The 12,214-nt window shown below is 40.5% G+C and overlaps 1 protein-coding gene across 2 annotated transcripts in view; it reads left to right on the top strand.

Annotated features, from left to right (window-relative positions):
* Window positions 1-12,214, top strand: part of PLXNA4 (plexin A4) — a 910,299-nt gene that overhangs the window by 725,223 nt on the left and 172,862 nt on the right. For both annotated transcript variants that reach the window (XM_068276018.1, XM_068276019.1), the window contains 2 exons: window positions 10,039-10,190; window positions 11,615-11,732. In XM_068276018.1, coding sequence (XP_068132119.1) covers window positions 10,039-10,190; window positions 11,615-11,732 — 270 coding nt within the window. The remainder of the gene's footprint in view (window positions 1-10,038; window positions 10,191-11,614; window positions 11,733-12,214) is intronic.

The raw sequence follows: 12,214 nt of genomic DNA, 5'->3' as shown, positions 1-12,214 counted from the left end.
GTGGCATTTTACATTTTCCATTGATTGGGGCATGTGGGTTTTAAACACCCTCCTCTCTGCCATTCTCACATAAAAACTAAGGAGCCTGTGGCCTGTTGAGATCATTTATTGATACTCTGAGAAGGCAGGCTGCTGTTTTCCTGAGCACTTCCCAATTGGGAAGAACACAAAGATTGCATCAGCATGCAAAGTGATTGCATCAGCATGCAAAGTGATTGCACAGTGTCTCTGTGTCATGAACATATCGGCAATATCAGATATCTGCAATATCTGCATCACAGACCTTGAATGACTGCTCAACCTGCTTCCGCTCAAATCCCCAGTGGAGTAAAATACTATTCCCTTTCCGAGTTGATGCAACTCAGAGGGAGATTTAATTTGGAACCCCCAAATTTCCCTTACGTGCCCCACGCAGTATAACATTACTGCTAGGGTGGCGCCCAGTTTTGGCGATGAGCGCCATGTGCTGAAACCACCTGCTTCGCATCTCTGTAGGTTGGCCCAACTAATTGTCTAAGACCCCACTGTACCACTTTAACTTTAAACTAGATTGTTATTTGGATGACTGCTACTACAGTGCATCACTTACTGGTACAATCTGTTACTAAGCTCTGATTTTAAAATAATTGACACGTTACCTGTTTTTATATATCGGTAGTCTTTATTCAGTTAAGGTTTGGGCTTCATGTAGACTCCACATATTTGTTCAGTGATGTCACACAATGGAAAAAAAAATATAATGTGTGAAGTGCAATAATCCGTAGCACGATTTTTGAAGATGCAGACTATGTACCATCATATAGATAATGAGATTTTAGGACCTTAAAAATAAGTTATGTGATTTGAAAGAAAAAGGGTTTCTCATATCTTAAAGGCATTTAGAGGCATTCCCCATATACCATGTTTATTTATTCATATCTCCACACAAACATATACTATCCTCTTGTTGGATGCTGCACTCTGAGGTTAATAAATGCTCCTGTTACATTTATGATGACCTTATTATAGGCACGCTATCCGTGCGATAAGGACTTGATTTATTTCTGAAACCGAGAATAGATCCGTCACAGTCTTCTTTAACCTACAATACATCATTCACCCTCTTACACAGACAAGTATATATTTCATGCTGCCTGTTCCTTTGCTTCCCCCCACTTCTGTGCAAGAAAAAAAAAAGCATGTTCCCCTAATGGTACTTTAAAAGCCTTTAATAATAAGCGCTGATCATTATGCATTGTCAGAAGCACGAGGAGTGTACTAAGGATCCTGTTGTGAAGCCACTTTCAGCACTAGCTTCATAGATCTGCACTGTTAAGGGGAAAGCTGATTTCGTAGGAAATATTCTGGAAACATGTGGCTGCTCAACTTTCTCTGATAATTAAAAAAAAATGTATGCCAATTAATTTCCCTATTAGCATTGATTTGATATAGTAGGCCTTCATTAATTATATTCCACATAATATCTGGCAAATGCGTGAAAAATGGCCCACAGGGGGATGAAAAATTGGGATTTGGTGTGTTTTATGAAACGTTTAATGTAACTAAAGTCCTATTCAGAAAAATGAGGAATGAGTGAAATTAGTTTATTGAATAATGTATAATATTGGATAAGCCTTCTCTTCATCCATTAATTATTAAACTGTGCCATGTTATCAGCAAGCCAGCAAGACATTAGCATGGAAATGTCTCTTAATTAAACATTACTTCCTGGATGGACTTTTAAATGGTGATCACATAGAAACATAGAACATGATTTAAAGTTTTTATACTGTTTAGCTTTTGTTTGATATTCAACCAAAAGGGCATATCTTTAAGGCCCAATTCCAAGAAAAATGTTTTTGGTTTTGGAAAGTGTGATAAGGGGCTAGAACATTTTCTTTTTTTTTTTTTTTTTGCTGGTATCAGGTCTCCATCTGTGAGAGTTCACATCACTTCCTTTCTGGTCAGGAAGTGGGGTAAATCTATCCATGAATGACGGACACACAAACTAAACAGTTTTTGTAAAGAGGGGGAAGAGTTAGGGTAGTGTACACTCCCTCAATGGTTATTGGCCAAGACAGCTGTTTTTGGCTTTTGGTTGCCTATGCCAATAACCTAGCAGGTGTACTGCCGCCCTGATGCATCCATGAGTGATCCAGACTGCAGGATCATCTCATCCAAGAGCAGGGTGAGGCCATCGTTCCCCCACTCACCCCACTCTGGTGTGTCATGCTGTCATCCTTCCATCCCCTTCCATTGCAACAGAACCCTTCACTAGCCAGCAAACTCCTAAAACTACATTTTTTTAATGTTTCCTGAATAAGAAAAAAAAAGTTTACACTAGACTTAATTGTCTGATCTTTCAATGAGCTTTAATAAAGTTTAAAGGGTCACTTTACCACTACCACTATTGTTCAATGTTCTCTAATTTTAGTGCCATTTTTAAGAAAAAAATAAACAAATCTCCAAAATCCTAATTTATCCTTTAGAGACTACCCATGTGATTACTCTTTTAAAGGAAATCTGAAGTGAGAGGAATATGGAGGCTACCATTTGATTCCCTTACAAACAATGCCAGTTCCCTGGCTGTTATGCTGAGCTTTAGGTTTTAGTTGTTAGTGAGTCTTACACCTGCAGCCACTAGAGTCGAACTCAGGTCAGAGCAATTCATCTGCATGATCATTCTGGGTTAGTGACTTACAGTATTAAAGGCAGAGCATTATTATTATTATTATTATTATTATTATTATTATTATTATTATTTAGTATTTATATAGCGCCGACATCTTCCACAGTGCTGTACAGAGTATATAGTCTAGTCACTAACCCTCAGAGGAGCTCACAATCTAATCCCCACCAGAGTCCTATGTCTATGTATGTATCGTGTAGTGTATGTATTGTAGTCTAGGTTAAATGTTTAGGGGGGAGCCAATTAACTTATCTGTATGTTTTTGGGATGTGGGAGGAAACCGGAGTGCCAAGGGGAAACCCACGCAGACACAGGGAGAACATATAAACTCCTTGCAGATGTTGATCTGGCTGGGATTCGAACCAGGGACCCAGCGTGGCAAGGCGAGAGCGCTACCCACTACGTCACTAGAGCATCAGTGTGACAGCCAGACAAATAATATAGTTTATTAGAGAATGAACTTAGAGAATGACATTTCCATTTAAGTACTTCTAGTGCCTTGGTTTCCCCAGTGGTCACTTTGGTAATCTGAGTCACAGTCACTTAAGAGAATGGCAGCTATCAGTATCATTTGACTTAGTGCTCTTAACAGAATTATTTATAGGACTGGTGATCACTGGCTGGGGTTTCTGAAGAAAAGTAAGGCTGACCACATATTGGCAGATTGATCAGGCAGATATTTGGCAGACGAACAGGAGAATCTTTAAACAGAGGAAGTCATCACTGGAATAATATGATAACGTTTTACACATGCTGTCAAGGGCAGCAAACACAGCAAACATTCCATATTTTTTCTCAATGCTTAATTAGATGTTCAAAATCAACACATTGAATCTTAATTGCACATTTGCTTCATGAAACTATTTGCACTGTTTGTACATTTGGACAGTCTAATAACAAACAGTCAGGTTGGCCTGCCAGTATGAGGACAGCATTAAGCCATATCACACTTAGGGCTCGTTTCCACTTGTGCGGTGTGCGTCTCGCAGACTCATGCCGGCACTGAGTGGGTGGGCGGGATCGCAAGCGAATCCCATCAGCCATGCCATGCACGGCTATGGGAATCGCAGCCTCCGCTGTGAATTCTGCGGGGGGTTCCGGACGAATCGCTGCCACAAGCAATTTGGCCGGCGGCACCGTTATACCCTATGGCAGAGTTTCCCCACACGATTTGCCTGCGGGGAAACTCTGCGGATTCGCATTAGAAACCGCGATAGTGGAAACAGGCCCTAATACACTACAGCTACATTAAAACTGTTGCTAACTAAAAACCCCTGTTCAAACAAAAGTTTTAAGTATGTAACTGCCCCCCCTCTACATTTCGAATACAGGTTAAAACATTTACAGATGTTAGGGAATACCACAAATTGTACAACAATTTCCATGTGCTGTTGAATAAGACTGTCTTTTGGAAGTAGATATGAGGTTGTGCTGCCATTCGCCATGCCTCTTGATCAGGACTCCTTTCCCTTAGTTATCTGTGGAAGCAGGTAGAGCAGCCAGAGGGGGGAGGTAAGGATGATGCAACTCTCATAGTCAGAAAATGAAAACCACACCATCACTGGGGTTTTACTTGGAGCAATTGCCATATTCCCACTTTCATTTCCCTAAAAAATAATGTTTCCCCCTCCCCCCACACACACAATTTTTATACACTTTAGCTTATATTTATAAGGCAGTTGGAACCGTGTGTGTGAGGGGGGGGGAAGGGGCTCTCTTTACATTAATTTAATTTTTGCCTGCAAAGAGCTTTTAAATTTACTTGTCTAACAATGTACACATTTTTTCTAATTACTAGCTTCCATCATTTTAGTGCCTCTGAAATTTGACAATATTTCATTTAGAACCTAGTCAGTGGCTACATATTTTAAAGATTGATTTTTACATTAAAGAGATAAATACATAAATAGGTTTCCCATGAACAGATATTCTGTCAGATTTCTATATTAAGGAGAAGCTTCTTAGACAAAATGTTCTAGGGATAAACATTAAAGAGAAACTCCAACCAAGAATTGAACTTTATCCCAATCAGTAGCTGATACCCCCTTTTACATGAGAAATAGAATGATTTTCACAAACAGACCATCAGGGGGCGCTGTGTGACTGATTTTGTGCTGAAACCACTCCCACTAGAGGCTCTGAATACCGCGGTACTCCTGGCAACTGTAACAATGTTCACACACAGGAAATGGCTGTTTACAACTGTCTAACAGCCAGAGCAGCTAGAAACAGATACATAACATGCCCACAGTAACAATGTCACCATGTAATACATGTCAGAATGTGAATCTGGGAGAGGAAAGATTTTACAATGGGCAAACACTGACTAAATCATTTATACATAATTATGGTAAAAATGAAGCACTTTTTTTATTACATTATTTTCACTGGAGTTCCTCTTTAACAGGCTGGAACTCTTAGCAGCTGCGTCACATGGTCCCAGTTCATGTCATTAGTCTTACCTCAACCAGAGGTGCTGAACACCAAATCGCAGTAGAATGCTTCCAAACGAAGGCTGCACACTATGTTAGCCATAACGTAGCCATTTTATATGTACACTGTAGAGTATTGTTACACTCGGCACTCAACATGTAATCTTGAGGGAAAAGAGGAAAGGGAAGTCCACTGCATCAGTATATATTACATATTCACACTCCGGAAAAGCCTGTATGGTGGCCTTATGGAACTGCGTGGTGACGTGCAACCGGTAAACGGACTGGCAGAAAAAACACTTGAGAAAATTCACTGTACAAAAAGATAGACCGGGCACTGTCACTTATTGCGTTTTATTTCCTCTATGGCCATACAAATAGCTTATCTTCGTGCAGATGATGAAACATATATGCCATACAGTAAAAGAACAGTCAAACCTTGATGCTGCTGGTGCTGGAGTGCTGGGGATGATGGTGACCAGGGAAGAGAAAGGACGGCACAACAGCCGTTTCGCGCCCGACTGGCGCTTGCTCACGTGTGTGTCCTGTGTAATGGCGGCGCCGTGCGGCTTCCGTATATCTACACATAAACCGCGCCTCCGGCGTGCGTCATCACTTAGTGGAAGAGGAAGTAGTGAGGTTAGGGGTGAAGGGGCGGGGACTCGCCTTGCGTGATTTGTAAACAGAGACTTGCATTGACTTGCACGTGTATCGTGATACCAATTTTGTAGAGGCATTGTCTGTGCTGCTGTGCGTGTGCCAGCAGTTATACACTATTGTGTTTACACTCTTTGTGCCTGTTGCTCGTGATATTAATAAACGCGTGGGTCACACTTTATATAAAGGGATACATTGTGATAACTTGTAACATTCCTATAGTTAAAAATAAAGTGACTTATAAGTGTTGTCTCGTTATTAAAATTGGACAAGGATGCATATGTCCATCTTTACATGTGCTATTTGGGGGTATTGCCACTCCCCTTGCTTTGGCCTCACTGTTAGAGGACATTAAAAGGCTTCTATTAGGAGTACTTGTAACTTTATTTGCAATGTGGTAATAAAACCTCTAATTTTTGCCCTTACATATGGGCAAAAAAGAAAAACCCCTTCAAACAGACCCCACTAACTAAAACCCCATTAAAAAGACTGGCGGATAAAAACTGCTTATCTATGGAGACATGTGGAGGAATATTTCCTCCTTTGCTTAAGTGAATGGCCACTTCTCAACCTGTTCATCATGTTCAGATATTAAGGTTTAGTTTTTTACTTATTCCTTCATCTGTATAACCTCTTGAGAAGGTGAAAGAGATGAGGGGTCCCTAGGGGCCAACATGCACAAGGAGCCAAGAAATACCCCCTGGAGGTGGTAAATCTGCATGCGCATCCAGGGAGTTTAAAAGAGGGGGAGGAAGAGAGAGAGTGTAAGGGGGAAGGGAACACCCAGTAAGTCCTCCCATACATTCAGAACCAACATAGTGTGGGACAACATGTACACTACCCGAAACTGGTTAGTGAGGGAGAGAGAAATATCTAGTACTGGTATCTGTTTGCCTATCCAGCGTCTTCTACCCTGTGGTCCACTCATATATGGCTAACCCCCCCCCCCCCCCAAAAAAGGGGGAAGAAGAGGGGTGGGGGAGAAAGAGGAAACACTTTGAAAAATCTCCCCTCTAATCCCCTACGCACATTGGGGGATAGTATAAAGAGGGAACAATCTTTCTGTGGAGGACAAGACATTGCCTCCATGCATATATGTGTTTCTTAAATCCACCACTTGTTGAGCCATTGTGTGGGCCCGAAGGGAGGATCGCCTATTGGCGAAACCAGGTGTAAATTACACCTATACGAGGACGCAAGGCAAGCTACTCTCCATCTTACACCCCAGTTCAGGTATGTTGAAGAGGAAATAAAGTTATGAGCTCAGATGCAAAGAGGGGAGCAGGTGTCCCTGCTCCGCTGCCCGTGAGTCCAGAACCCCAGAAAAATCAAAGAGGAGAAGGGAGGGAAAATAGAGAAATGGAAGGGGGGGGGGGGGGGAGGGGAAAAAAAAGGGGAGAAAGGGAGGAGGGGGGGGGGTTGTATGGTTATACAAATGAACATGGCCCACAAATGGGCACAAAGTCCTCTACGAAAGAAAGGACCTGAAGGTCCAAGAAATCGACTATGGGTCCAAAAAGCAGGATAGTTCCAGCCTGTCATTGAGGCCTAAGGGCCCCAAAGCTTCAGTACGTAGGATTAATCGCGACTCCCGTCTAATCAATTCTTGATCACGATTGCCTCCTCTACGAGATGGAGAGACATGCAGGAGGCCAGCAAACTTCAAGCACTGTGCCCTCCCGTCATGTGACTCCCTCACGTGTTCAATAAGTCTCATACACCCCTTGCCTGACTTGATTGACTTGAAGTGTTCCTTCACCCTCTCTTTCAATGGTCGGGTAGTTTTTCCCACATAGAAAAAGCCGCATGGGCAAAAGATCGCATATGAGACAAACTTTGTCTGGCATGTAATGAAGGCCTTAACCTCCCATTGGATGCTACCCAGGCGGTAATTTGTACCTACCCACATTCGGGGGCAATACTTGCAATTCCCGCATCGATGAATTGCCTCTGAAATTTGACAATATTTCATTTAGAACCTAGTCAGTGGCTACATATTTTAAAGATTGATTTTTACATTAAAGAGATAAATACATAAATAGGTTTCCCATGAACAGATATTCTGTCAGATTTCTATATTAAGGAGAAGCTTCTTAGACAAAATGTTCTAGGGATAAACATTAACAGGCTGGAACTCTTAGCAGCTGCGTCACATGGTCCCAGTTCATGTCATTAGTCTTACCTCAACCAGAGGTGCTGAACACCAAATCGCAGTAGAATGCTTCCAAACGAAGGCTGCACACTATGTTAGCCATAACGTAGCCATTTTATATGCTGTACCTGCTATTGCCTAAATACAAGCTTTTTGGACCTTTCTATATCCTGGATTGTGCGGATTTTGTTTAAAAACTTTCATATGGTCCCAGTTTCTTAGCTAAGGAGCTCTAGACCCCAGATGTTCACAGCATCAGAGATGTTTAAACAGTTGAGTTTATGATTATTACAGTTTGTTAATGATTATTACCAGGTCCAATGCCCCAGTGCAATTGCAACCTCTGCTTTCCCTATTGCTATGCTACTGTATGGTCCTACAGATATCCGTCATTCTTTATCAATTATTAATACAATATGGAAAGACTGGGATATCTCTTCATTATTTTCATGATTGTATCCCATCTTTGGAGAGATTTTTCCCTCTCTTCCTGCTCTTGGTGATGCTGTCTATGGGGCAGGAAATGAGGAGTCTCTTCTCTATGAGGGTACAGACAGAAATAAACATTTTATGTCTTTTCCCCTAGAAGGATGAGGATGGCTCTACTCACTCTGCAGAGGAAGACAAGAGACAGACTCTAATAACTATAATTCTGTCAGCAATAACCCTGTTAAGTGAAAGTGATAAATGGGGCAAAATTAATTATGTATGCTATTTTCTATAAATATTACATTAAAAGTAAAATTACACTTTAATTCACATAGCAAAATAATTTGTTGTACTGCTTTGCACCACTGTGAAGAATACATTTCTTGTAAGCATTTTCCTCTTGCACTAATTAAAACATTAGAAAGGAAGCAATCTATCATGGTGTAGTGTATTCAATACCATCCTATAAAGGTTAAGAAGGCTTGCAGAGGAGTTGGAGGGCACAGGGCTCAATAAAAGCTTATCACAAATCCCTAAGGGAGCAGATTTCCACCAGAAAGCTATTTATGTATGCAGCGCTTAGACCTACAAGGGTTTGTGTTTGGCTTAAGGCAACCGGGAATAATGATGTTACGAAATCTACATCTTCCCCACAACCTCTGTTAGCTCCTCATCTCATGATATGAAGTGTAATTTCCAATGTCATGTTGCTCCTTGATTTCCAAAGATTATTATTATTATTATTATTATTTTCTAAATGCATAAAATATATAATAGGTTATAACAAAATGAAAATATATTTGATTTGTGCATATTAAGGAAATGTAATTTAGTTGTGACTGTTATTAAGGGTCATATCTGTGAGTGTAAGATCAATCAAGAAAGTTATAATAGATATATAAACTTATTTTGCACAAGATAAAAATAAACCTGATCCAGTGTTTTAAAAAAAAAAAGAGACCTCCAGTATACCAGCACAATGAAACACCAGCTTTGACACATTACCGCTCCATTCCCATCCATCTGCTACAGGCGGTCCCAAATATTTACACACAATCAGGTTACTGTGAGTAGAAAAGCCCAACCCCATCCGTCATGATGGGGTCAAGACAAACCTTCCATTTTCCTTGGCTGAAACAATAGTTCCTGTTCACTTTATCCAGAAATGTAAAATGTGCACAGGTATACCCCAATATTGCTGGCCTCCCCTGTAACAAGCTGCTTGACTGCATCTCTGTCCTCCAAATGCCCATTATTATCTGTGGGAATTCAAAGGACATCTCACGCTCCCCCCTCTCCTCTCCATAGAGCAGAACACGTGGTTCAGCCAGGAGCTGAACAGCATATCTGTACAGGAAACATTTTCAAAATGGTCATCTGAAAAGATCTTTCATGTGTCTGATCATTAAAGTATATGTACATAACTGTAGATGCTCCTGAAGCAGTAATTCAAGCATAGTCAGTATCTGTCACAGCTGTTCCCTCATTCTGCAAGCTGTATACTTACAGAGTTTGAGTTTTTCCTCTGTAACCACAGGTAAAGTATTCCTTACATGACTGATTATGTTACATTCATGTTTGAATAACTCTTCTCAAAATCTTGATTACTTTTGCAGCATTACCAATTCATTTTAATGCAGTATTGTTTTCCATGTATACGCCTTGCTTTGTTAAAATGCAATTTTCTGTTTTCCTTCCAGATTATTCCAGTGACTGGTCCCAGAGAAGGAGGCACAAAAGTAACCATTCGGGGAGAAAATTTAGGGCTCGAGTTTTGGGAAATCGAGAATGATGTTAAAGTGGCAGAAGTCAAGTGTACTCCTCTGATTGAGGAATACATTCCTGCAGAGCAGTGAGTTGTTACAAATGATTATATACTGCTACTTCTGACACATCCTTAATCCAAATAAGACAGCGAAAGATTGTTTTCTGAAAATACCAAATTACACTTCATAAGTACATTTAGGAGGAATGCTAATTGGGATTATTACTCTTAACTGCTTACTTTGTTGTATTCTAAAATGTGTATATGCATATTTTATTTACCATAACGTAAAAAGTGCAGATTCATGATTTGGTGTCTGTGTCTGTGTATACTAGACATCTCTGTGTGTAGTATACACAGACATTGCTCAGCACTAAACACTGTGTTTTCTAGTCCATAAAATGTTCCTTTATGAAATTTCCACAAATGTCAATGTGCCAATGGTCAAAAGGGACCTTTTAAGGTGTTCTATATAATGCTCTGTACACACGCTTGAGTAAATTCAGCTGAGGGGCTGTGTGGGTACAGTAGCCTTCGGCCACCAATCTGCAAGCGATTCACCAGGTGGTTCAACTAACTAGGCAAAGCAACGTCTGATACCTTTGTGCATGCCTGTTACACCGTACACACTGCCCATGACGTGACATCATGTACGCACCGCTGTGTTCGCCTTCTGCCCCCCCCCACCAACCCGCATAGCAACATGGCAACATGGCAACAGGTGTTTTGTCAGCTATAAAGCTGACTTTGCGTCTGTTATTTTTTATATCTGCGTTGATTGCTAATACTATTTATACCTATACTATTATTCATCAAGATGAGCCCCTTTGTATATGTCTCTTTATTTTGTTATAAGAATATAATTTTGCCAATATTGGTGGTTCTTTTTGAGCATTTTTTGCTTGTGTATTTTAACACTGTAAAATTATGATACATGCATGCAAACTTTCTGCCGAATGCCTTCACTGAAAAAACGTAGGTGTTTTGGGGCGATTTGGACATTTTTGGTGTTTCTCCCAGAATGCAATGCACACTGAGTTGATTTGTATATATTAGGTGTAAAAAAAAACTAAAATAAACACATACATATACTGTATATGCGCTAAAGGCCTAGGCCTTTAAAAAAAAGTTTTGTGTCTCAAATCCAAGATGCATATAACTTGCATGCAAGCAAATATTCTGAACATTTTATTGGCAAACTCTAGTAATTATAATTTAATGAGGAAGTCTACACAAATTACTCCCAAACAGGGCTTAGTAAAATCTGCTAAACATATGGGGTGCGGTACTAATCATAGTTCATAAACTGTGCTGTAACTAACTAGCATACAAACAAATTCAACTTCTGTTCTCCCATGAGTACATAGCAGCATTGCATGTAATCAGTTTTCCTGCATAACAACCTACTATTCTCAATGTTATTTATGTTATCAAAATTAGCAAATTAAAGATTTGCGTTTTTATTTTCTCTTGCCTATATCTAATTTTCTGTATTTTTACTTTTTTTTCAGAATTGTATGTGAAATGGGAGATGCCAAGCCAAGCCAGCATGCAGGATTTGTGGATGTCTGCGTGAGAGAATGCAAACCCCTCTATACAGCCAGATCCTCCCTGCTCTACTACTTTGTTGTAAGTTACAGTTACCATTTCTCTTCTGTATTTTCGAGGGCATTTCTATTACACTTTAACCACCCTGGCGTTCTGATTAAATCGCCAGGGTGGCTGCGGGAGGGTTTTTTTTAAATAAAAAAAAAACTATTTCATGCAGCCAACTGAAAGTTGGCTGCATGAAAGCCCACTAGAGGGCGCTCCGGAGGCGATCTTCCGATCGCCTCCGGCGCCCAGAATAAACAAGGAAGGCCGCAATGAGCGGCGACCTCCGGCGGTGTTGGACGAGCTGAGCTCGTCCAGACCGCTCAGGTGGTTAATGACCAGAGACGTCACAGTGTTTCCTTCTGTCTTCTGCAGAAAAGATCTCTTTATTCCCCTACCCTGATCTGATGCTTGTGGAAAGTGCTGTGTTAATTTACTATACATACACCTTTAGTCAACCATCGTCTCCGACTTGGTAGCAAGCTATTTTAATGTATTATAAATGTGATTATTTTTTC

The sequence above is a fragment of the Hyperolius riggenbachi genome, chromosome 3 (assembly GCF_040937935.1).
Source record: "Hyperolius riggenbachi isolate aHypRig1 chromosome 3, aHypRig1.pri, whole genome shotgun sequence".
Taxonomy (NCBI): Eukaryota; Metazoa; Chordata; class Amphibia; order Anura; family Hyperoliidae; genus Hyperolius; species Hyperolius riggenbachi.
This window is presented reverse-complemented; position numbering and strand designations above follow the sequence as displayed.